The sequence below is a fragment of the Dermacentor variabilis genome, chromosome 11 (assembly GCF_050947875.1).
Source record: "Dermacentor variabilis isolate Ectoservices chromosome 11, ASM5094787v1, whole genome shotgun sequence".
Taxonomy (NCBI): Eukaryota; Metazoa; Arthropoda; class Arachnida; order Ixodida; family Ixodidae; genus Dermacentor; species Dermacentor variabilis.
The window spans coordinates 54,708,604-54,736,110 of NC_134578.1; the positions used below are offsets into that span (position 1 = coordinate 54,708,604).

General features: G+C 47.2%; 1 protein-coding gene across 1 annotated transcript; it reads right to left on the reverse strand.

Moving 5' to 3' along the window:
• Positions 1–2,690: 2,690 nt before the first annotated feature.
• Positions 2,691–4,472, reverse strand: LOC142563278 (solute carrier family 22 member 6-like). Its single transcript, XM_075673831.1, has one exon. It carries the CDS (start codon positions 4,470–4,472, stop codon positions 2,691–2,693), a length of 1,782 nt encoding a protein of 593 aa, XP_075529946.1.
• Positions 4,473–27,507: the final 23,035 nt, after the last annotated feature.

Consider the following 27,507-nt stretch of genomic DNA (forward strand, 5'->3'; position numbering starts at 1 on the left):
ACAGGGTAGTAATTTCTAAATATTGTGGAATTTTTAAAGACAGCCTGTCGTAGATAACATAATTCTAGTCCTTGAGCTTGATCATTCAGAGAGGCGGACGTTACCTTAGAGAACACATAGCAATTTACGAAACGTAGCCGGTGAGTTTACAACGCGCATTCGCTTGGAATGAATTTCCAGAATTGTGCCAGTTAGGAGATATGCGCCATCAAACTTGCCGTAAAAATGCAATGTTGTTCCACTTACCTTTTTAACAAAGCGATATTTTATGCATTGAAGCACGAAAGTAACTGGAACGCCCATGTATTTCGTTGGAAACATTAGGAAGTAATATCTTCATAATAGTAAAAACATCCTTTCGTTATTTTGATGGTGCTAGAAGGGTGAAGCATACTCCTTACAGAATTTATGGCGGTCAGGTACTTTGAGATTTCAAGCAAGTAAAAAGCCATAAGTGCCTATTTCTCAACGGTTTGCGCCAAGTCATTGTTCAAGCACGTCATATGGCCCCTATTGGCTACGGATATCGACCTGCTACTTTGTCTATATGGCGTCCCTGGTGGGGAAGCAGAAAAACATAGCGTTCTTTTTTTAATTTTCTACACTGCCTATCGCTTTTTAAGACTGTCTTCGTTTAAGTTGTTCCAGCTCGGTGCTATTTTGAAGATCAGCTTCAAAACGTCAACAAATCTCAGCACGCCAGCCAATTATATTTCATTAGGCGCATGTTTGTTCTGGTTTCGCCTCGTGGTCGACGCAGTTGTAGCCGCAGTAGGACGTACTATCAGGAATTATACCGCAGGGAGAATCTTCAAAGAGGCGCTCAACATATTGGAGAGAGGACCAATTCCAGAAGAATTAGTGAACCTTATATGGACTCCTGCCCACGAAGGCTTGCCCGGCAATGAGAAAGCGCATGCATTGACCCGAGAGCTTATTTACCGGTCCACCAATGCAGCCTCTACAGCCAGGGAGCCCCTACAAAAAGAGGAAGGTATAAACACTTACAGCGAAATTCTCGATTATTATAGAATGGGAAGGAAAACACTGCCAGAGGCGCATAAGAAACTAAGTAAGCAAGAAGAGATAACATGGAGGCAACTCCAAGCGGGGGTGATCTGCAACCCCTACATTCTGAAGAGATGGCACGATAGCATTGAGGACATGAGTTGCAAACATTGCGGGGCAAAGGCGGACATGATCCACATACTATGGACATGTCCTAGATGCAATAAACCAGATAGGGATAGACAATCCTGGGAGACTTTAATGACCAGCTCGAACGAAGATGACCAAAGAGAAGTCATCCGCATGGCCCTGGACACCGCTGAGCTCCAAGGAGCATCAGCCAGCTGAAAGGGGAGGAGTAAGCCGAAGAGACAGGAAGACTCTTGCCTCCTCGGGGCTCTTTTTGCGGGTGCAAATAAACGTTATTTCTCTCTCTCTCTCTCTTCGAAGATGCATTAATTGTGCAGGTTGGACACGCCGGTCATAATGTGGAAAGACACATCTGCTTTGTCCTCTTCTCTCCTTGCTGCCTTTCACATCATACTGCTAGCTCTGCTCACCTTGGTGTGGATTTATAGATAAATTGAAGCACTGAAAATTGAAGCACTGAAAATTGAAGCACTGAAAATTGAAAGCACTGAAAAATTGAAGCACTGAAAGCATCATATCAGAGCAGCTAGAGGCAGTACTGGATATTTAAGGTGATTCTTTATTCCCTCTAGTTGTGTTCGCAGAGTGGTCGATCCCATGTATCAGTGGCAAAAAAGTAGGAGTGGTCGAGAGATCACGCCCACCGCTAACACGACCGGCGATCTGTAGGTACACAATTTGAATCCAGGTTGCGCATCTTCTTTTTCATCGCTTTCGCTCTATATAAGCGTCTCGAAAAACACACGAGGATTACTTGGGCGGACGTCCCAAATGCCAGCGTAGTTACAGAATGAAATAAGTCCCTGTCAAAATTAAATTCAGTGTACATTTCGGCAGAACGCACATAGCGGGAAAGCGTTTCGTTAGAGAGTCAGCCTTGCAAATGGGTGTGTTATTTCACCAAAACGCCCTTTTCGTTGCGTCAGTTAAATACAAGAGAAAACACCTTTAAGAGTGCAGTATTCCTTTGTGGGCATGAAGGTGCCGTTTAGCCACTTTTCAAGCGACACAAATTCAAGGCAAGTGACTCTTATCGGGTCTTCTCTGTTCACCCTGTCATCAGGCTGTCTATTTCTGCACGCCTCCTTGTTCCGCATCTAAATCTGCCACATCAAATTTTTCCAGCTCTACATTATATGCTTCAGCAACAAAAATTGAGCACTACAGGTTACACTAAAAAGCCAATGGCAACACCAACTTTCGCAAGGATGGAATATGCGATTGAACGTCGAGTCTCAAATGGTTACTGTTTAAATTCAGACGGATAATTTCTATTATGTTACCATATATCTGAGTACAGACGCGAGAGTAGCATTCGTGTGAACTTCGCACATCTGTGCATGTTGTACGCTGAAAACCGCGGTGACATGGCACCAAAGCCAGGATACGTCAATCAAGGTCACCTTCACTGAATCAACATAGAATGCGTGTGTAATTTCAAATGTGGTTACTTGCAACATAAAGCAATGTTAAAGGAGCGATCACTAATCAGAAAGTACAATGCGAAACCACGTTCACATGCGGGCTCCGTTCTAGAAGTCGCGAAGCGTCGACCGGCTCATGCTATGCGCCGAGTGTTGGTCGTCCTGCGAGAACCGGTGCTTGTCGCCCCTGCTTCGGCGACGCTCGTGCAACCGTTTCTTGGGCAGCGGCGCCAGAGATACCTGGAGCTCCCGCCTCAGCTCCTCGCCGGTGTGTTCGGTCAAGGTAGTTTTGGCACGCCTCAGAGGGCGTCGCATTTTCCAGTCTGCCTTTGCGGGTAAGAACTCTGTAGCGGCCGCGACCAGCGTCATCAAGATTGCCGCAACGGCGAGGTGCCCTTCGGCGTGCCTTCCCTGAAGAAACCTAGGAACCATGTGGGCCAGCGTGTCGCCGAGCCGGCTGCAGGCCAGGCCCGTGCCGAGTGCCGTGCAGTGAAGGCCAACGGGGTAGCAGTTGACGGCCAGTGTGATAAAAAACATGAGCGTCACGTTTCCCGCCATTCGCATGAGCAGAACGAGCGAGTTGCGCAGAACCGTTTCGTCGTCGGTGTAAATACCGGCCAGAACTGCCGACGTCACGGCGCAGATGAGCGCCGAGACGACCACCAAAAGTTTGAAGCCGAAGCGAGGTATGGATCGGGCAACGACGATAGCAGCGCAGGTGGACAGAAGCATGTCGATTACGTTCACTGTCACACTGACGAAGATGTCGCCATTGAAGATGAAGCTCATGTAGCAGTAGGCAAGCGCCGTCCAGCAGAATGTCAACAGGGCTGTGCGCTGCCAGAGACCTTTCGAGCACAGCAGAAAAGGCCCGGCCGGTACTTTGGGAGCTACCTCTTGAACCTGCAAGTACCGCTGTAAGACGCCAAGGTCGCCGCTTCCCGTTGTCAACCCATTCAACCTCGACGCGCGCGACGCAACGCGCTCGGCCTCGCCAACTTTTCCGGTGACCAGAAGCCAGGCAGGCGATTCGTCAATGATGTAGTACAGGGTAAGCAGGAGGGACGTCGGCAGCATGACCAGGAGCTGGGTGACGGCCCAGCCGCCCTTGACAACCTGGGCCACCGCTAGCGTCGGGGGCACCATGAGCAGAGTGACCACCCAGGTGGCGACAGTGTAGGCGGGAATCTTGCTCATGGGCGACACCTCGTATATCAGCGCCAGCAGCGGCGGCACCAGGGCACTCGCAGCCGCCGAGACGAGGCACCGCACGGCCACGAAAAAGTGCAGGTCCTTGGGCAGGCCTCCGCCTACACCGGCCACCAGCACCACGGGCACGGCCACGAAGACGACGACCCTGCGGCCGACGCGATCGGCCGCCACGCCGAACACGCACAGGGACGCCATGCAGCTGACCGAGTAGGCTATCCTCGCGAGGTCCACGATCCAGCGCCGGTGGCACACGAGGTTCCACTCGCTGACGATGTTGTTCCCGTACGTGCCCAAGTCGTACTCCCACGACGTGCAAGAGACGATGCGAGCCACGTCTCCCGCGTCTGGCGGTTCGCGCACCGTACAGTGGCTGTACTGGCCGTCCACGTCCCGGGGAATGGCGAGCCGCTTCCACTCGGCGACGCTGAGGTTGGCGAACTTGGAGGGTCGCTGGCACCAGTGGTCCATGACGCCCGCAGTGAGTCGGAAGCTCTCGTCGTGCAGCGTAAAAGTGGCGCCCGCGATGATCGTGCCCAACATTATCAGCAGCTGGAACTTGCCGAAACCGTAAGGGAGTGGGATGTCGTCATCGTCACCGGCGGCTTGTGCCTCACGTCTCGATACTCCCGAAAAAGAGGATTGAGTAGTGAACACAGTCGCCTCTGACAGAGCAGCCATTCTTCTTCATCTTCGTTCTTGCCTTCTTACGCTTGGTTGTAGTTCATGTGCCCAGTTGCGAATCGGGCAGTATTAGCGCTTTTTAGCTAGTATTTTGAGCGAGTATAAAAATACAGCGCCAAGATTGTAAGTTAGGAATCATACGCAAGATATCTTCAGCTTGCGCATCCAACAAAACTGAATTATTTATTCACAAAAATAATAATTTTTATGGATGTCCCAATCATCATCAGCAGCAGCAGCCTGATTACGCCCACTGCAGGGCAAAGACCTCTCCCATACTTCTATAAATACACCGGTCATGCGCTAATTGTGGCCATGTTTTCCCTCGAAACTTCTTAATCTCATCCGCCTACCTAACTTTCCGCCGCCCCCTGCTACGCTTCCCTTCTCTTGGAATCCAGTCCGTAACCCTTAATGACCATCGGTTTTTTTCCTTCCTCATTACATGTCCTACCTATGCCCCCCATTTCGTTTTCTTGATTTCAACTAAGACGTCATTAACTCGCGTTTCTTCCCTCACCAGATCTGCTCTTTTCTTATTCCTTAAGGTTACACCCATAATTCTTCTTTCCATAGCTCGGTGTGTCGTCCTTAATTTCAATTGAACACTTTTCGTAAGCCTCCAGGTTTCTGCCCCGTGCGTGAGTACTGGTAAGACACAGCTAGTATACACTTTTGTCTTGAGGGATAATGGCAACCTGGGTGGTAATGATCTGAGAATGCCTGCCGAACGCAGCCCAGCCCATTCTTATTCTTCTGATTATTTCAGTCTTATGATCCGGATCTGCTGTCGCTACCTGCCCTGAGTAGATGTATTACGTTACCCTTACCACTTCCAGTGCCTCGCTACCTATCGCAAACTGCTGTTCTCTTCCGAGACTGTTTACCATTACTTTAGTTTTCCGCAGATTAATTTTTAGACCCACCCTTCTGCTTTACCTCTCCAGGTCAGTGAGCATGCATGTAAAGCCAAATTTAGCTTATTAAGTACGTAACGTTTAGATATGACTGTCTCGCAGCAGAGACGATTGTGTTTCACAAAGGCGTCTGCGAGAAAGGAAACAAGGCTTGATTGCTTCCGGTACACTCGACAGGTGACGTTTGGAACACGCGGCAGCCGTTACCTTCTTCGAATGTTCCTATGGCGTCACATAAGCTCACTGCAGGCACATTAACTGAAAGCTTTCCTTGTGGCTTTTATATACTGCACTAACATGGTCTCCATCAAACGACAAGTTTGCTGCTGCCATTGCGCTCTTTCGGATGTTGGTTCTCCTCGAAACAATTGCGAAACATTTATTTCAAGCTCAAGCTAAACCTATTTTTCTCAGTTTGAAGGCATATTTATGCGCACATGTTTTGACCACTGCGCCATGGAAAATAAAACCAGGTAGTTATCGATGTGACCAGGTTAAAAGTGACGAAGCAAGGAAAATGAATGCAGACCATTCAGAAGACCAGTCTGTTTCTAAGACGCGCAGGTGTGTGTACTTCTTGCGCCAACGACAAGCAGCCAAAAGCACGCAACTAGAACACGCTGAGTACGCCTGGAAACTGAAGTCGCATGAGAAATACTTCCCCATACTCAAGGTAACGCCAGGGTCCCTTAATTGTATCAAAGGACTCTTGTAATACGTAAAGGGGGGAAAGAGTGGGAAGAATACATATACAAGAGGATAAGAGAGGACGCATTACATAGTACATACCTCTAGACAGGAAAAATTATCTGGGCTGCCTTGGTGAACGACGGCTCCTATCGTAACAAAAGGCCGATCCTATTACGAGAGCAGTGCATGGTAAGTCAGAAAACACGCAAGATCGGTGGACGCGTGCCGACGCCGCCTTGAAGTTCCAACACTAGCTGGCCGTGACGTCATACCTAAGCTGCACAACTAATGCTCGTGATTACGGCGGTTCGCTGTGCACTCCTTCTTCTGGGAGGTGGACGCAACAAGCTCTGCCACCAGCGTTGGATAGCCAATCGCCGACAACGACTGACAACCGATTGCCAGCAATGGTTTGAAGGCTAACACCACCTGCAGCAACGACTCAGCGTTACTGTCCCTCTACTGGCACAGAATATCACAGAATGGCAACGTTCGGGGATCGCGCAAGTCGCTGCTTCCTCCTACCCACAGAAGCGCGACTGACATACTTGCTGAGAGTTCGGTTTAGCGGTGGCAAGGAATACACGCATTGGCAGCTTGAGAATGGAGAGTCGACTGGCCTTATTCGAAAGTAAAAGCAGGCTTGCCGAATGCTATATGGTGGCGCCCCAGTTGGGCAGCCGCTTCGGTTCGAGCAGGGGGCAATGACCCCCGCGGCGGGGACAACGAACTGATGTATGGTCACTTCATACTCAAGAAAGTTTCCTTTCCGTAAGAGCTCATAGGAGGGAAATAACACTCGCAATATTAGGCGACCGCCGTGAGTTTTCTTTCTGCGCTGAGAATCAAAAAGCGGGCGAGCGATTCATGAGCCACCGGCGAAATTCTTGTCCCGCATTCGCAAGTACATGTTAACCGGCGCTCCAAGAAGTCTTAGAAACATTCCCTAGTTGTCTGATCAGGCCTGGAGACTGGAATTACGTGGTCGGAACCAATCACCATGGTCGGAGCAGGTCGCAAACCTGCATTTCCTGTGAGCGCATGGGCGTTCATTCCCGAAGAAAGTTGCTGCACATACAATTAGCGATGACAAAAGATCCGTGGCCTCTGCAGTGGATCTCTACTGCAGGACGAAGGCCTCTCCCAGCGATCTCCAATACCCCTGCCTTGCGGTAGCTGATTCCAACTTCCGCTTGCAAATTTTCTACTTTCATCACTCCACCTAATTTTGAGCCATCCTCGACTGCGCTTCCTTTCCTTTAGCACTAGTTCTGAAACTCAGATGGTCCACTTGAGTTTCAGAATAAGTGAATCTACCCTACGCATTGCATGGCCTGCTCAGCTATATCTTTCTTTTTTCTCTTAATGTCAACTTTAATATCGGCTATGCCAATTTGTTCTCTGATCCACACTGCTCGCTTCCTTTATCTTAACGTTATGCCTAACCTTTCCCGTTCCATCGCTCCTCGCGTAGTCCTTGACTTGTTCTTGAGCTCCCTTGTTAACCTAAGATTCCTGCCCCATATGTTAGCACCGGTATAACGCAATGGTGGTACACTTTTCTTTTCGGCGATAGTGAGAAAGAACGTGTACAATTTTTACATTCTTCCTCTAGAATATAAACTACAATGACAAGATTTTAAACATCAAAATTTAACATCATGCAGCAATATTCATCTCCTTCGAAGCTTGCACACTATTAAGATTGCAGCACAAACAAAACAGGAAAACGAAAGGTGCACCTACAGTGCTTCTGCAACTTCGGCCAAAGCCTTTCGTCGTCTATACGGTCACTCCGCTGACCATTGTGGCCGAAGTAGCTGCTGTCCGAGCTCATAGTGGTGATGCCGTCGTGGTCGTTCCAGTGTCATGATTCCAGCTTTGTTGCCTGACTCTCGTCATTCCGTCGTCGTCATGCCTTCTTCGCCGACCCAGCGACCGAATCTGTCTACCAGCTCAGGCCAGTAGCTATACGAGCTCGTGATCGTGATGGCATCATGGTCGTTTCATATTCGTCATGCCAGGTTGGTCATCTGAGTTTCGTCATGCCTATTGCGTCACGCCATTGTCATCGTACGGTCGTCATTATTTCGTTGTCGTACCTTCATCGTGACGCCATCGTGGTCGTTTTATCGTCACTATCACTTCGCTGTCCAACTCTCGTCATACTGCCGTCGTGCCGCCATCGTCCTCATACATTTTTATTGATGCAGCTGTTGCCCCGCCATTGTTATAATCCCATCGTCATCATAGCGGTATCATGCCATTGTTGCCATTCAATCGTCTTCATAGAGTCACCGTCGTGCATTCGTTGTCACACCGTCGTAGTGATGGCATCATCGTCCTTGGATCGTCATCATTTTAACTTAACTGTCCAGTGGCTGTCATACCGTCGTTGTCATGTCATCGTCATAACACAGTAGTCGCAATGCCATGGTGGGGATACCGTAGTCAACACACTGTCGTTTTACGGCCGTCATCACTTCGGTAAACTTACCCTATTGTCGTCGTGCCATCGTCTTTATACCACGTTCGTCGTAGCATCGACGTCGTTTCTTCATCATTCTATTGTAATCCTGGTAGTAGCCATTAAATGATTATTACGCTGCCGCTTCATGTCATCGTCACCAGGCAGTTGTTAACATGCATACGTTGTGTTACTGTCACCGTCATGCCGTCGTCGTCATGCCATCGTCGTCATCATTCCAGCTTCGTCATACAGTTGTATCCAGCTCGTCGTCGACAGGCCATCATCGTCATACACTTGTCGTCATCCTAGTGTACTCATGTCGTCATCGTTATTCCGTTTTCGTTATAGCATCGTCATCGTTTCAGAGTCGTCATGCCGGTGTCATCATACCGCATTAGTGATTCCATCGAGGCCTTTCTTTCTTCTGCATTCCGTCGCTGTCACTGGGTCATCGTCATACGCTCGTCGTCGTGTCTTTACATTCATAAGTGATCTCGGCAAGCGAGTGCCATAGGCAGAGGGGGCTGATAAAGGACACATTGTATGTCAGATATTGTATTAGATGCGGAAGTCTTGAATGACCAATACGGATTTTAAATACCGTTAATTTACCGATAAGTTGTTCTGCTACATTGCTTTAATGCATTACGAAAGACAAGCATCGCAAAATGATTTCTGCCTTAATCCTTATTACAGGCATTTGATATTAAGGACAGGCACAAGATTCTTAGGGAAGCCAACCTAAAGCTAAATTTGGCAGATTATTTTACACTCTGAATAAAGGACAAGTGCGCTGACTCACTGCTGCATTATTTTTATTTGATGCCCTTTCTTAATTTTTGATACATGTAGCTTGTGACAAGTCCCCGAAACAAAAGAATCTGGTAGGGATTGCTTGGGAAGGAATAAGAAAGGTAGGCAATTTAGAAATATGAAGGGGATTTTGACAGTGACTGCCTGACTGCCATCTGTAGTTTGCCTTTTATGAAGTGCATTTGATGATTTCTTGTGGCACAAAATATTGGGGTTTTTTTAAGCTCCAAGGAATTTTATCTTCACGCCTTCTCAATATTACTGGTTTCTGCTAACTAGGCTTCAATATACAAAATGTTTATTTTCTGAAACCATAACCGCTTACTTTCACCTTGGCGTTTTGTATTCGTTGTCACGCTGGACGCCCTCCATTAATCAGAGACTCTATTAGGCTAACGCCACGTTCATTATTGCGGCGAAGGCCATTTCTGTCTCCTTAAAAATGAATCGCTACAATGGGCGCAGTGGGAACCTACCGACAGTCTTTGCAAAGCGCTATGAAAAAGCCTACCGGATTTGCACATCCGGGAAGGCACACGGTACCTTGTCACTACTGCGCAAAGCCAACGCGTGCAGTGAGCAGCCCACCCGGAGCCCTCGGCCCTTGGCATTTCCCGCGGAATGTGTCAAGTTGGTATACAGACTCCTGCGTGCAGGACTTCGGCGTCCCACAGGCACAATCGCGGCGTCGCTCCATCCCCAACGAACGCAAGAATGAACCTTCTGAGAGTTGCTCAAGAGTAGCTGCCGCGCATGTCACGAAGTAAACGAGCAAGCGTTCGCTTAGCCATCTCCGCCGCAGGAAGCGCGGATGAATATATATTTTAGTGTGACCCCCTGCCTTTGCCGTCCTTGCGCTGACGTTCGCCCTGCTTTGGGAGGCGCTACATACACAGAAGAAAAACGAAGTTTTTTCCACTTCTTTCTTTCGCCAGCGAACTATAACAGCTGATTCTATTAACCACGTCTTGCTTCGCTTTATTTTTATTTACATGTTTCATTTTTCACTTTCAAGCCGTACTGCGACGCTCCTTTACCACGCGTTGCGAGCGCAGATTAAGTTATCACACGTGGGCAAAATTGACTTGAAGTACCCCACTACGGTGTGACTGACAGTCAGATCATAGTATTGGTGCGAAAAGCCAAGAATTCATTTTCGTTTAGAGAAAAAAGAAACATTTATTTACTGAATAATCCAGCATGATTTAATACCGGTCTATATAGGTCATCAGACAGGTCTGAGCCTCACTCTTCTGAAATTATGCTGAACCTGACAAGATCGGTTCTGCGTCCAAACACGGCCGTATAGGGCAAAACGGAATTCCTGTTGTGGCGTATATATCAGTCCAATTTATCACCAAATAATGTTGGACAGGAGCCGTAGACCGACAGCAGAGGGCACCAAACCTGTCAAGTACTAATCTCAAACCGAACCTTCAAAAGTCGAGGTTTCAGTGGTAGTACTGACCCTCTATGATCAGCTCCTGCACAGTGGTAGACAGTAAGGATCGCTGCCCAGCATTGCCTTGTTCTCCTTTAAAACACTAATGCGCATTTCAGAAATGCAATGTCAGCGCAATGGCCAAGCATTGACAGACCTCAACATGTAAATGCTTCGTGTTACGGACCATAACAAATACGGCCACTTCGTGCAAATCGACATAAATATGATGAGAGCAAGGGACAAGGTGAGCGCCAGTAGCAGCAAGAAGCTGTCGTTGTAGGAATTAGCGTGGTTGCTCGAAGAAACGCGTGAGGCCATACTTAAAATTTTTTTACCGGAGTAGTGTATACAATAACTCTATCGAGCCCGCTCACCATTTCAGGAAGGTTCGGTACAATAGAAAGAAAGCATTTCAAAATGTTTTAGAGAACGGTTCTGCTCATTTCACCGCAAATTGTATTTGTGTTGGAACATTTGGTAATTGAGTACACGACCGGGGCAGTTGGAGAAGTATGGGAGAGACCTTTGCCCTGCAGTGGGCGTAACCAGGCTGATGATGATGATGACAGGGTAATTGCCTTGCTTGCTGAAACTGAGTGTTCAATTAGGCATTCGATTAGGTATTGCGAAAATATAAAAACGACTCTGCTACCAAGCCTACAGCTTTCTTTCGAAGCAAAGTTCAACAACAATGCTCCAGAAACACCCTGTGAACATCGCTTTCGCATCTAAGAGTTGTCGAACTATCAGATATTGAAACTGATTCCAACATCTGCATCATAGAAAGCACTGGAACATACATTTAAAGTATTATTTACTAGCTATTTGTGAAGCAAAACTTCATATTGTGTGGTAGGAAAAATCAGAAGAAATCATGTGACTAATTCCAGACGACAAAAATTATTTGATCATTCTCCACAATATCGTTGGAAGAAGGGAAGGGAAGAAGGGCGAGGTTGAATGGGTTGCCAACAGGAAGCGGCGACCTTTTCGCCTTACAGCGGTACTTTCAGGTTCGAGAAGTAGCCCCCAAAGAACCGGCCGGGCCTTTTCTGCTGTGCTCGAAAGGTCTCTGGCATCGCACAGCCCTGTTGACATTCTTCTGGACGGCTCTCGCCCACGGCTACGTCAGCTTCATCTTCAATGACGACATCTTCGTCAATGTGACAGTGAACGTCATCGATATGCTTCTATCCACCTGCGCTGCTATCCTCGTTGCCCGATGCATTCCTCGCTTCGGCTTTAAACTTTTGGTAGTCGCCTCGCTGCTCGTCTGCGCCGTGACGTCGGCAGTTCTGGCCGGTATTTACACCAATGACGAAACGGTTCTGCGTAACTCGCTCGTTCTGCTCATGCGAATGGCGGGAAACGTGACACTCTTGTTTTTCATCACACTGGCCGTCAACTGCTACCCCGTTGGCATTCACTGCGCGGCGCTCGGCACGGGCCTGGCCTGCAGCCGGCTCGGCGACACGCTGGCCCAGATGGTTCTGAGGTTTCTCCAGGGCAGGCACGCCGAAGTGCCCTCGCGTTTGCGGCAATCTTGATGACGCTGGTCGCGGCCGCTACAGAGTCCTTACCCGCAAAGGCAGACTGGAAAATGCGTCGCTCTCTCACGCATGCGAAAATTTCCTTTACCAAAATCTCCGGCGAGGATCTGAGGCGGGAGCTCCAGGGATCTCTGGCGCCGTTGCCCAAGAAACGGTTGCACGAGCGTCGCCGAGGCAGGGGCGAAAAACACCGGTTCTCGCTGGACGACCCACTCTCGGCGCATACCATGTGCCGGTCAACGCTTCGGGACTTCTAGAACGCAGCCCGCATATGAACGTGGCTTCGCTTTGTCTTTGTACTTTCTTATTAGTGATCGCTCCTTTAACATTGCTTCGTGGTGCAAATAACCACATCTGAAATTACACACGCATTCTATGGTGATTCAGTGAAGGCGACCTTGTTGGACGTGTCCAGGCTTTGGCGCCATTTCACTGTGTTCTTTAGCGTACAACATGCACAGATGCGCGAAGTTCACACGAATGCTAATCTCGTGTCTGTACTCAGATGTATTGTAACATAATGGAGATTATCATCTGCATTTAAACTGTAACGATTTAAGACTCGACATCCAATCGCATATTCTATCCTTGTGAAAGTTTGTCTTGCCGTTGGTTTTTTTTGTGTAACTGGCGGTGCTCGATTTTAGTTGCTGAAGCATACAATGCAGAGCTGAGAAAATCTGATGTGACAGATTTAGATGCGGAACAAGGAGGCACGCAGAAATAGACAACCTGATGACAGGGTGAACAGAAAAGATCCGATAAGAGTTATTAGCCTTGAATTTGTGTCGCCGGAGTAATCCTTCGCCGAAATAATAATGACGACATAATGGCGTCTTCGTCACTCCCTTGTCGTCGCACAGTCGTCATGCATTCGTTGTCATTCCATTATCGGGATGCGTCGAGTTCAATCTATCGTCATCATTATCACTTCGGCATAAGACTTTCGTCATGCAGTGATCATCACGCCACCGTCGTCCCACAGTTGTCGTTTTACCATTGTCATGCCATCATGGTCTCGCTGTCGTTTTACCGTCCTAGACACTGAAGTCATCTCGTCGTAATCGTGCCACGTTCGTCGATTCATTGACGTCATTCCTTTTCGTCCCTCTGTCGCAATCATACGTTCATCATTCGATCGTGATTGTGCCGCCATTGTCATGCCATCGTCGTCGTTTAGCCGTCGTCTGACAGTTGCTATCACGCATCCATTGTGATACATTCGTTTTTATGCTATCGTCGTAATTTCAGCCTCATCATCGAGTTGTCGTCATACCCCGGTGGTCACAACATTGCCGTCATACACTTCTCATCGTCCCATTATCCTCACGTCTTTCTCGTCACGCGTTAGTCGTACCATCGTCACTGTTTGATATAATCGTCATCTCATCGTCGGCATTCCGTCGTCGTCTCGGCATCGGCCTCACCTTTTCATTTTCATGCCGCCGTGCTGATGGGCGACCTCGGAAAGCGAGTGCCACAGCAAAGTGGGAGGATACCAGAGTATGTCGCATATAGCCGAAGCAACAGAAGTCCCGGAATGACCACTACAGATGTTCAATCAATGCGATTTCAGAAACGTCGTGTGTCGCTTCATTGTTCCAATGTTATGTCACACGACACGACAGCATACAGGAAGACAAATTGCTTTGTCTTGGTTTACTTGTAGCGTTTCGTGCCCTTCTTGCGCTAAACACCACACAGTTGAAGTACTAACAGAAGTAGGGGCTGCCGTACTTTTAACGGTTCGCTTTGGAACGGGTTCGCTCTCACGAACGCCATTGGTCGGTGCTTCGTTCTCGTCACCCCCAGTAGGCGCGACAACAAATTTTGTTGTCGTCACACGGGTTGTCAATCACCTGAAAAGGAACCCGTCGTCTGCTACGAGAGGAACCGCGGAGAAGTGGTTCGCTTGAGGGTCGCCCGCGGTGGCGAGCATGATCTCGAGGGTTGCTACGGCAACTGTGGCCGTCTGCTAGTCTCGCGCCGGCCGGTGCGACGAGAGGGATGACGACAGTGGCTTCTTTGCAGCAATACCTTGATTTGGACGAGTTGGTTCATCTTGATGGTTTTCATAAAGAAGCGCTAAAGACGGCTTATGAAGGCTTCTTTGGTTGTGTTGCTGGCTAGCGTTGGCCTAAGACAGCTACGGGACGAGAGGCAACGGTACGACGCGTACAACGTAAACGAAGGCGAGTGGCGAAGGCCGTTCATGCGCTCCAAAAATAGAATGCGATGGATTTGCGATGAGCTTGAATATCGCGGACCACAAGATTTAGTAGCGTTGACGCTGCGACGCAAGTGCAGTGCGCATCACGTTTCTTTGTTTCTTTGTTCTTTTTTTGCTACGGCTTGTTTTCAGAAGTGCGTCTGGAATGTAGCAGCTATTGGGTTGTGGCAACCGTCAGTCAGTCGCATCATTACTGCAGTCGCTAGGGTCATTATGGTTGAAGAAAAAGAAACAGGGGTGTGAAATTTTTCGCCGTGCTGCAGAAGAAAGCCGCAGTCAAGAACGTTTCCATGACCGCGGCAAGATTCTAAAGTTGTGGGATGCGTGGACGGAATTCTCATCGCAATCGTCCACCCTAAGAAGCTGTCATGGCTAAACGAAATGAAATTAGAGCCGAGGCCTACACACAGAGAACCGTTTTGATTGCTTAACGTATGGCGCACCACCTACCGACAAAAAATAAAGCATCGCAGATAAAATTAAACCACTAGCTGTCTGCGTCGGAAGCTCAGTTACTACTGGAAATTAAATGGGCAAGTGTTGTATAAAAACCCATATTTTTTTTTTACCCAACTAGCAACATCCTTCAATTGCTATATCTTCACAAAACAACAAACAAAAATGACGACGGGACCATGTGACAGAACGCCGCACGTTTATTGGTATCCCTCAAGCCTCGACATTCGACTCTTTCGGCGAGTGACATCGCATTGACGGGACAGCCAGGCCGAACCGGTTCCAAAGCGAACCGTTACAGAATACGGTCTAATTGCGCGCAAAATAGAACTCGTTCACACTGCCACCACGTGACAGTTTGTGAGAAAATTGGCCCGTATCCACAAATTTATCTTACGTAATTAGCGTTTTCGTATTGGCCAGTGTTCGGGCACCTGTCAATCATTAACCGGCTTTTTAGGCAGACAAATGCACCGATGATAGGACATTCGCCGATGGCGTTTTGAGAGTACGGCTTCCCAGATATTAATGAACTCTTCGCTCTCTCTCTCTCTCTCTTTCTCTCTAAGAATACGGACTGTCGCATCTCTTTCAACTGCGAGAGGATGAACGACATGCTATCTGAAGTTATAATTCGCTTCAAATACCATTCGGTGAAAAACGGCAGCCACAAAAAAACGACTTGATTCAATATTTCTCGGCTACAGAGCGCGGAAACATTACGCAGAGAAAAAGAAAAAGAATATATAACAAAATACCCAGCAGGAAGCCAGCCAAGCGTTCACATTTGACGTCATAAGTGCAAGACTGTATAAACGGTACGAACAGGGCCAGTTTTCATAATGAGCAGCCGTTTCGTGCGCCAGCGGGTTCAAGCGTCGTTACACGCACGGCGCTGTGCTGTAGGCCGCGTCTCGCTCTCCCGCCTCCCACGCGGTGCGACACCCGCATTTCTTTCGCCTCGCTTGGACCTTTTCGTTTTCTCCGCTCGATGCAACGTAGCCGCTTTAACACTCTTCCTGCGCTACGTGTTTTGCAAGGGGGCAATGACGTTTGGTGACATTGCACTTTGTGGCCGCGTTAAAGGGCTGTAAAGCGAGACCCCATTTCGAGACAGAAACCGCAGCCGTGTCTGTTTGTCGCGCACTCCTCCACGTGTCCCTGGCTCCTTTCGGTGAAAACCGAAAGGAGCCAGGGTGAAAGACGCGGTGAAAACGCGCAACGGACACGTGCGGTGCAGCGGCACTTCTGCAGATATGGAAATGCAGAAATGAGGCAATATGTCGTTGGAAACGAGCCATTTGCAAATCTGCGAGGTCTTTGCCTTCTTTTTTTTTTCTTTTGGAAGCCAGAAGGACAAAGTTTAAGCAAATATTAGCACTGGCCGTCATTCACGAGCTGGCTGAACTGCCATACGCTCGTATTTATAGATCCAGTGGACGTTAGCTCCCGCCCTCAGATGTTGTGGTGGAGTTGTCATGCTTACCTGTCTGAATATCAAAGAAAGCATACATTTTGAAACGCATAAAGGCAACGAGTGATTACGCACATGCGTAGACATTAAAAATCGTTGCACTCATGATACAACATTTCGTCGAAAATTCTGTTTGCGAAAGTCTGCATTCGTGCTGTGAAAAAAAAACAACCTAATATGTACTGAAGTTTGTTTTATCCACAGGCAAGATTAATAAACGTGGCAAAGTGTTCTGCGTTTAGTTTGCAACCCGAAGCGGCAAACCGTGAACCATATGAGAAGTGTAATGCGTGGTCGTCTGCTTGTTTTGCCTATCCAGTAGACTCTCTTTAAGACGAACTCGGAGGGACCATGATAATTTGTTCGTCTTATCAAAGGTGCGTTTTATCAGAAGAATAATTGGCAACATCACCAGCTGCATTCAAATATCTTACTTCAAAAGGGTAAATGACGTAGACTTAAAACGGGGGAAACTGAACTAAAGATTTATTTACCTAACAGAAAACTGTTTTCAAGTTGGGCTCTTGCTTGGTTTCATCAAGACCGTGATGGATGTTTGGCGCTTCTGTGCAAATCGGCGAGCAGCCACAAACGATGTCATCTTACCTAATGACCTTAAAAATCACTCTATGCCTTCGTGCTGCTGCAATAAGTTCACTAAGGAGTTAAATCAGGCATCTGCCGCCTCACAGGTCATCGGTGCAGGCTCCGGGCTAGCGAAAGCACGAAGGAGCGCGCGGTGGTGGTGGTGGTGGTGGTGGTGGTGATGTCTTTGATTTTGTTGTGTACAAACACGCAGCTTGCATTTACAAACAATATCTCACTTTCAGCCCAACTTCAACCCACCATGAGCGTGACATGCAAAACACCTCTGTACGGCCGTTTCCTTCCACAGCAGTCCATCATAGTGCGTATATACCGTCCAGTGGTTGCTATAACCAGAAAGCACTAGTGCAGTACCACCCACGGTGGCGGCATTAGAACGCTACCCTCGCAATAAAGAAAAATCATCCTTTAAAAACTCATTTATTGTTACCACTGCCACGTTCGCGCAATGCCTAGCACTACTCTCAGCCTGCTCATCTCAACAAGAGAAACACGGCAGCTTTCTAGGCCAAGCGCTTCTTTGCTTGTTTGGAAAGGCCGAGAGAGAAGCGACTGAGGGCCACGCTAAACCTGAGCCTGACGGTTGACATTTGAGCACACTCTGTTGCCAAGAGAGAGCAAGAAAAGAAAGAAGAAGAAAACGGGGAGAGAGGGGTGGCAGGAAAAGAACCATAATGCTTTTTTTTTGCAAGCAAGCAGTTTGGATACCCCCAGAATATGAGCAGCACCACGACGCCCCCGCACCACGGGGTGAGGCAAGCAAGGCCGAAGAGACAGTTAATCTAAGACGACTCCCGCTACCAGACGACGAGGCCTCCCACGCAAACGTTCAGAGCGCGTACATAATACAGAGTACAAGCACGGTGATGCAGCCCCATATTTCTCCCCGTGCCCGACTCCCACGCTCAATCTGTCGTCTCCGCGCACACTGGCGCCATCGGCCGCACGCAGCCAACAGGCAGCCACTTTCGTAAAACCTTAGAAGGCACGAAACGGCGCAGAAAACACCTTGCATAAGGTCGTGCGGGAGAGGGGTCGTCTATCGCATGGCCACAAACATACGGCTGCAAATAAAAACGCGCTCTCTAATTGCCTTGACATCGTGTTTACGAAAAACGGGTGCACGGATTATCTGTGAGCAATCTGCTGCAGCCCGAGCGAATAACTGGCGCTGTTTAATATCTGTCAGAACCAACTAGCATTGCCTTAGCATTAGCATTAGCAATGCTAATGTACGTAAAGCGAAGCATTCGCGAAGTGATTTATTAAAGGCCCCAAAACTGAATACGACGAGCACAATCTTCTAGATTGTGGTCCTCCATGCAACGTGTAACATCGCGAAGTGTCCATGTTTAAAGATGGATTACAGACAAAGCGTATTACACGTCCCTGTGGCAGTATCTCTATTAAACGGGCGTGCGTGCTTACATTTGGGTCCATCACGACGCTATGCCGCGTGGTCACCCAAACGAAAAAGAAAAAGAAAGCTATCGTACGTGTCAAAACGTTGGTGTCACGCGGTGTTTGATTCCTTCACGAGCTATTCCGATACGCAAACAGCAGTGTGGCGCACGTGAATGCACACTGTTAGAGGCGCATGCCGTGACGTCACCAACACGAAGGCGACGTTTGACGTTTCTCCAGGGAAGAATGGTCGGAGATGTGTGTACGCAGAGATGTGCAACGCGAAAGAAAAGTTGTAAGGTTGAATACAATTTGCCCCTTTCATTCCAGAGAACCCTGCGGTAAAATAAAAACTGGCCCTTGCGCATGCGCTGTTACACGAGCGTGCTTTCTGGCGCACGTGTCACGAGAGACGACTCATGCGCATATCGTCTCAACCGGCTATTTGGCGCTGCCACAAGATATATATGCTCCCGACTGTGGACTATAGTGGTTAGAGCACTGGGTGGTTGAGCTGGGAGATCGTGGATTGGTTCCACCGTCGGGTACGCATTTGAATTTATTTTCTGTGTGTGCGCTATTCATCATAACAGCAGCCGAAGTGATCACATTCTTAGAGGGCTTGCAGTGAAAGCTTTTCGGTACTGTTTCGTTTTTTTTTTCTAAATGACAAATTTTAACTGCCCAATGTGCGAAAGGTAAGATTTTGGATTTTCTAATACTCGTCCTACCATCGCACTACCATCCTAGTAGTGCGACCAGGTACACCTCTTGTTTCCCGTGACAAAAGAAAACGCTACTTAAAAAGCGAACGCATAATGTGTGCTCACAGGTGTCTCCAAGGAACACTGACCTGTTGATGCAATAGCACATTATATCGAACGCATTCTTTGCTTTACTTCATTTTTCTTGACTTAGCCTTGGCCATTCTTCCGGAATGCATGTGTTAATATCGTTTTTTTTAATACTAGAAAACAAAATCAGACATGAGGACTCTCCGTCCGGTTTTGTCCTAATAATAGCAGCGTGCGTACGTCCGGAGCTGGCGGAAACCTTCGGCGTCGCTCCGATTGCAATCGCGCCATCGTTGAAGCATGTGAAAGCTCCCAGCGAAAATCGCTCAACGACGTGCGCAGCTGCAACGATATTTTTCGCCCGAGTCGCTCCATGCGAACGAGTCTCTTTGTCGCAGCCATCGACGTCATTTCGTCGTCATTACATTGTTGTCATACATTCTTCGCCATGCCGACTTCCTCATAAGCTACTATGGGTGGGATTGTAAAGCGGACCGATACTGGAGACAGTGTATGTCGCCTATAGGCGAAACAACAGAATTCTCGGAATGACCACGAGAGACGTTAAATCCACGTGATTTCAGAAATATGGTGCGTCACTACGTGGCTCGAATGTTAATCGCATTACCGTCGGCAGGCATCTAGGGGGATGGGATCTGTCGTAATTTTAGGCCTTAAATTAGAATCCAGTCTAACGTTTTCTCGGCAGACTACTTTCAACAAGCGTAACTCAGCATTCGGTAGTCGAGCCACAATCGAATCAACAACATATTCTTGTGCAGACGAGTCATCAGCATTGCACTTTAGCTTTCATCCATAGTCACATCACAGATGCTATTGTTTCTTGTGAAGACACATATTACTGTCATATCTCTTCTATTCAGTCTTACAAATCCGAGCAATGCACATTGAGATAGCCGAAATTTTTGCTCGAATTCTAAGCTGCTACTTCGTCAAAACAACATCCTTCTTCTAAAAAGCTCTTTCACGTATTATCTTGCAATTTGGTTTTCTGAATTACTTACTCAACAGCCTTCATATGAACACAAAAATGCTAGGTGTCATATTAATAAAAATCGCACGAGGTCTCCATGCAACTACAAATTTCTACTACCTATAATTCTTTGTAATTATGAAGAAGTGGCATCTTTCCTCGCGGCCATAAAACTGGAATTGTTTATCTTATGCATACTGTCATGCATTTAAATGTGACCTGAAGCATGTATAACTGCATGTATAACTGATTTTTTATCCGTATCTTATTAACTTGTGACATTTGCATGTATTACGTCAGTCATTTTTATGTAACCAGAGCGTTATATGTGACACTGTATTTCATTTGTCGCACTTCTGCATATTATGCAATACTGGTTCTCATTTTCTCCGTTCTTTGTTTTTACTTGCAATGTTTATTTTTTTCTCCCTTGTTTGCTGCTTTTCTGCCATGTCTCTACATTTTGATATTAACTGTGAGTCCTGTCCTAGCCTCTGACTTGGGTACCTTCATCCGCATATACTGTCTGCAACTACTTCACAGTCTGCGAACGAATAATAAACTCAAAGCAGAACCCACGCTGTGTCTGCAGATCTCCTAATGTAATTAGGAAAGTTTGCCCTTTATACGGTGCAGGCAAATTGCAACGCTCATCGCGCCACGAGCGTGGGCGCGAGGCGAGCGATTGCCGGCGGCGGCTGCTCGTCTCAGGCGATGGGCAATGCGAGACGGAAATCGCAAATGTGGCCGCTGCTCACATTCATTCGGTATCGTTTGTCAGTTCTTGCTTTCGCGCTACGTGTGCGAAGCGATGTTTGAACAGCCATATGAGGCCCGCCTGCGGCACTAGCTCCGGGCGAGAATCTGTAGCCTCGTCAGACCCTGCGCACCCCTCCCCTCCCCCCCCCCGCCGTCGTTGAAAACAGCTTTCGTCATTTCCATTGTTAAGCAGGGCATCGTAAATGAAAAGAATATGAATCGCCAACCCGGCCCTGCGACAGTGTATGTCCGGAGAAGCGGTTGAAGACCACCACTACAACTGCTAAGGGAAGTATGCAACGTTTTAATCCTTTAGAGTGATAGTAGTGACGGTAATTTGGAATGATGACAGTAATGGAAGTAATAATAATTTTAGCAGCACGGCCACCGCTGGTCGTTTTATTATTTATTTTTTTTAATTTGGCGCTGCCTTTAATGCACGCTGCTCCTCGGGAGTCCTAAGTATGCGTTGCGTACCCATAGCGGCGCTGCAACATCAGTTGCTAGGCTTGCTGTATTATATACGAAAGGCTAGGGGATGAAGCCATTGTCACGTAGTAGTGACGGTGAATAATACAGCTGTAAAACTGTGAATGACAAAACTAACTTTTTTATTGGGCGAATTTGTGCCCGCAAAAGCATGTTACACTCAAAGCACAGCAATAGCGGCGAACAGGGTCTTCCGGATACGCAAATCGAATCGCACATGCGATCAGATTAAGCAAGCTTCGGGGACAACAAAACCATCGATAACATCCGAAGAACTCCCGATACATGCGGAGCGTGTCCCGGGCTGAGCCCTAACATTTGTTAGGCGGTGAATAGAGCTCACCCGTAACAGATAAACAAGTCCACATGTCGCCATGGAACACTGTACATACAATAGCTATAAAGATTAACACTTTCAGCACTAGGAAGTCTGCTTGTACAATGCAGACATCAATATCTTGGTGTTCTACTAATATCTTAGTCAAAATCAGAAAAACAGTGAACTAGAAAGCACTGTCAAAACAAGCAAGTATACATGCGACCGACATCTACATATTGAGCATCTGAGCGCATAAATCCACAGATCCGATATTGAAAAGGGGGTAATCAACGAGCCCATATTCTTCAGTATCAAAAGTGCGGATTGACAAGTTGGATGTAGATGTAGGTCACATGCAAACACAGAGATGATGGCAGAAAATATAATAAGTTATGGATTCAAAAGTCCACAAATTACACAGTGGGTGGTGAGGCACGCCATAAGGAAGGACTCCGAATTATATTTGACCAGCTGGGTTCCTTTATGGAGTTCTCAGGGCTACATACACAGACCTTTTTTCTTCTTTGCATTATCGGAATGCGGCTGGCATGGCGGGGATCGAACCAACGTCCTGATGCTTAGTAGCGAAACGGCAGATTCACTCAGCCACTACGGCGAGTCTGGCGCAAAAGATTAAACTTTTGTAATATAACACGAAACAACCACAGGTAATGGGCAATTATTTATGTGGCAGGTAATATTTGTCAAGGCCTGTTTTCTTTATTTTCTCACTTTCTGGACTTAGCTCTCACAAACACGCCATCTCATTTCCCACATTTCATTTTTTAAGTCATAACTGCGCTAAACAGTGTCTTACAGTGGGAACCACTGCATAAAACAAGTTCGATGTCGTCAATTCGAACTTTCCGCCTACGAATAGGAAGCACCCTCAATAGCACGTCAGTGAACAACCTAATTGCTATATCACAACTTGATTCACAATGCCGAATTAATAAAATACTGCGCAGTGTAATTGTCGGCATCGCGACATCAGATCTTGACGGGAAAAACGTCGTTACACGAACAAAAAAAAAGGCTGATGTAGTGCATGCTGCAGACAAGAACTGCGCACTCTAGGTCTTATAAAAGACGAGAGCATTGCAAGCATATTCAATTGCCAGCTATTCTGGAACATAATGTCCTTTTCAAACGACGGGATCCTGTTTCCGGCTCACAGGAATACAGTGCAATTGTCTGCATCGTGACGTCAGAACACGCCCGCACCGACGTCATTACGCGCGCAAAGGAGGTGCTGTGACGTACAATGCGGGCAATGAGGACGCGCACCATCTCTTACGAAATACGAGACCACTGCCCTGCGGCAAGCAGCTGTTTGTCTGCCCGGAGCTTTTGTAACCGCGCAACTGACACCATTATTTTCACAGCTTTCGCACCTGGACGCTTATCGAGGAGACAGCGGGGAGTCAGAGCTGAACTTGACGACTGACATTGAAAGAGCCACTCGTTGTGTCGTCAAATGAGCCTTTCAGCTTGCTTTGACGTCGCTCAGAGTGCCTAGTGATAATGCGCTGGAAGCTGAATCCTTCAAGAAAAATTCATAACCACGAAATGTGCATTATGTTCGGGAGTTATCAGTAGCGTTCCTGCCATTCTGCGTATTAAAAAGCTACGAGAGGTAAATTTCTTCAAGCGAAGCTTTCCTTGCGTCTTTCTTCGATTTTTCCATTACTGCTGCTGCTGCTGTCTTGCACGCCGCGTCAGGCGGTGGTTCAGAGCGTGTATAGACATGGGAGGAGCGGGACAGAGAGGAAAGGCGATGCGAGAAACAGGATTGGAACTTTCCAACGCGGCGTATGTGTACAATGCCCTATGGAGCTCCCCAGCTGGACGTCGCCACATTAGCCCCTTGCTGTAATTATCCGTAACTCCTCGTAAAACCACTGCAGCAACTGCAGCGTTTACCTTTCCACTAATTTTCAACAGTTCAGAGAGGGAGCTAGATAGAATGGTGGAGAGGAGGTATTGACAAGACGCGGAGAAAGCGCAGAACAGACGCAGCAAGAAAACGAGCGAATGCCAGCCTTGCCACTCTTTGCTCGCAGTTACCATACATGGGAGAGGGCAGCACAGGGAAAATACACGTGAGGGAGAGAGATAGAGACAATAAACCTTATTTGCTCCAGAGGTGGTGTTATAAAGAATTCCTCTGGATGGGTATTTAGTCCAGAACTCCCGCAGCCTTAGCTGCCCGTCGGGCGCGTTGAACGAGACAAATTTGGTTGTCCGGTTCGCAGCTGAACAGCACAGCCTCCCACTGCTCCGACGTGGCGTTGCGTGTGATAGGTGCTGCCCTTATGATCAGGCGTGCCCTGTTGTATGGTATAATGTGGTTTCTCACCACACCAGTTAGATATGTCTCTCATATACGGTTGGATGTATCATTGTAAGTAAGTATACACTGATATGAACTTGTTTTTAGCTGCCGCCGCAATACCAACTGCTCCCTATATAATTTCTAGTGCGGCGGGGGATATCGCCTTCTGGTTCGCCGGAAGTGCTCAAAAATTTCACCGTAGGTATGGCTCCCCGCTTCTGTACGCCTGGCCTCTGATCTCTCTCGGCTGGCGTATCCTCGAGTTATCGGACCTGCTTGGAGATTCTCGGCAATGCCCTCATGCCCAGGGGCCCAATTTATCCGGTGTTCTTTTGTTACTTTCGCCACCGGCCTTTAAGGTGCCGTTTGCTTTTCTGCCTACCCTACCATCAGTGAATCCTAAGCGGGCGTCCTGAAAATCCTTGGCAACTATGCCCGGACCTGTTTCCTTCGCCAACCGCTAGAGCGACGGAAAGCGAGGATACGCTACTACTAGACACAACAGTGGTTTCGGAGAAACAGAGTAAACGTAAGTTTAAAGTATAGTACTGTCTTTGCTATTTTTGAAAAACAAACACAATGCAAATTTGTCAAGCGGGACGGCAAACCCGCATTAAAGCATGGTAGTGTAAAGGCGACACTGAGGCAGCGGTCGCACGTCCAATGAGCACTTCTGCGTGATGATTGTCAGTCCGCCACTAAGGCGTGCCTCATAATCCGATTGTTGTTTTGGCACCTACAGCCGCACAATCCAATTGAAGTTTAACACTTCGCAGCCGCGACGCGATGTGCCACGTGAGGCAATGACAGTGCTGAAAACAGACCGGCACACGTGCTTTCTTGAGGCATCGTTGCGCGCCATTGTTCGTAACCTCTGAGAGGCTTAGGTACAACGCAGACAAACAGCCATGGGGCACGCAGGGTAACCTTTAGCATCAAACTCAAGACTCTCGCATGGTACTAATTCAACATTCGCTGTCAACATCACCGCTAACCATCGTCAATCAAGGCAAACAACACATAAAACGTGGGAACCGCACAGCTTTTTTTTTCTTTCTTTTTGTCTTTGCTTCTTTGGAAATGCAACCCTTTAAGTTCATTTGCAGATTCGGTGCTCGCGCAAAAATAGAAAGCCGTAATCTTACCCCAGCTCCTCAACAATCAACTCCTCCTCAACTCAACTCCTCAACGCCATGCGCAACACGGGCTCCCATATGCTTTTTTAACGCTACTAGAAGTGGCGCTCACTGCAACTTTGTCCACACAGCAATAATTGCCATCATTGCTGTAAGCACTTCTTTTCTCTTCTTCGACACTGTGTATCAGATTCCTTCCTTCCTGTCAAGAAGGTATCGTATGCAGTAACCCTGTGCTTCCAACTCTCGAGTCTTGCAATAACCCACCTATGGACTTTATTATAATTGAACCTTTTGGGATCGAAAATGTAATTAAAGGTCTCAAGTTGTCATCAAGTCCTGGTGCTGATTTGGTTAACGCGAAATTGCTGAAAAATACTTTTGTTTATTCATCTGTTCTGCTTTCGAAAATTTTTCAGCAATCCGTTGATACCCATCGGCTACCTGCAGATTGGAAGGTCGGGAAGGTGGTCCCACTTCATAAGTCTGGTAGCAAACATTCGCCACTCAACTACCGCCCCATTTCCCTCACAAGCATTCCTTGCAAGGTTCTTGAACATATTCTGTACTCACATTTAGCAAAGCCCTTACACAATAATGCATTTTTTACAAAAGCACAACATGGTTTCCGAAAAAACTTGTCATGTGAAACCCAACTTCTTTCTTTTACTCACAGCCTTCATCTTATTCTCGACAAAGGTTCTTTGTCGAGAATAAGATGAAGGCTGTGCGTCATAAATTACTTCTATTTGAACTTAGTAAACTTAATCTTGATCCTCACCTGTTTGCATGGCTTGAACATTGTCTCTTTAATCGGTCACAGTATGTTGTGTTAAAAAATTATATGTCCCCATCTAATCCTGTAGACTCTGGTGTGCCCCAAGGATCAGTTATAGGCCCTCTTCTTTTTTTAATTTACATTAACGATTTACCCAATGACGTTTGTTCTAATATTTACCTTTTCGCAGATGACTGTGTTATCCTCCGTGAAATCTCGGACAAATCTGATCACAAATTCTTACAAGACGATATAAACGCTATCTCTAACTGGTGTGACGTATGGTTAATGCAACTTAACGTAAGTAAATGTACATGTATGCGTGTAACTCGCAGCCATATTCCTCCACCGAACTATTACCTTAATGATGATACTCCCGTGGAGGTCGTAACCTCCTATAAATACCTAGGCGTCCACATAACCTCGTCACTTTCCTGGTCGTTGCACATCGACAACGTAATTAACAATACTAATCGCATGCTAGGTTATCTTCGCGAAACTTTTCTTCTGCTCCTACATCATTAAAATTAATTCTATGCAAAACGCTTATTAGGAGTAAAATGGAGTACGCCTCATCCATCTGGGACCCGCACCTCGAAACCCTTACTCAATTACTTGAACTAATCCAAAACAATGCCGTACGTTTCATTCATAGCAATTACAGCCGTACATCAAGCGTAACTGCCATGAAAAACTCTCTGCTGCTTGCTCCTCTCTCAGCCCGGCGTAAGTGCTTTCGCCTTGCTTTATTTCATAAACTATATTTCCACAATTCGTACCTACGCGATAATCTAATATCACCTCCTACCTACATTTCCTCTCGCATCGAACATAGCCATAAGGTTGGAATCATTCAGTGCCGCACCAGAACCTGTAACGAATCATTCATTCCTAGGACTTCTCAGGAATGGAACCACCTTCCCGGCGCAGTTGTCGCAATCAAGGACAACTCAAAGTTTCGTTCGGCCTTATCAGACATCATTACTCCCGGACGCAATTAACTAATCACATTTGTTGTTTATTGCTGCTTTGTTTATTTACTTGTGTATGTTTTTTTTACCCACTCCCCTCTGTAATACATCGGTCTTGAGGGTACAATAAAATAAATAATAAATAACAAGAAATCTACAGGCTTTTTTAGACTCGTGTGGCATACCGCGCCGCCTTGGATCGACTCCACGACATATTTTTTTCTAACATGAACAGAGTAATGGCGTGGTCTTTTAAGCACCTTCGTGACTCTGTGTTTCACTGCACGGTCAGTTCCATGCCTCCTTAGTCCCTGGCTGATTACTCCTCCGCTTGCTTTCGAACTTACTACACCGGAATTCTCTTCCAGTAGTTAAGGAAATTCTACTCCTGATCCTCGATTAT

Bases quoted from the DNA above. Each gene is read 5' to 3' on its own strand.
- LOC142563278 (XM_075673831.1), bottom strand. From the start codon at position 4,472: ATGGCTGCTCTGTCAGAGGCGACTGTGTTCACTACTCAATCCTCTTTT.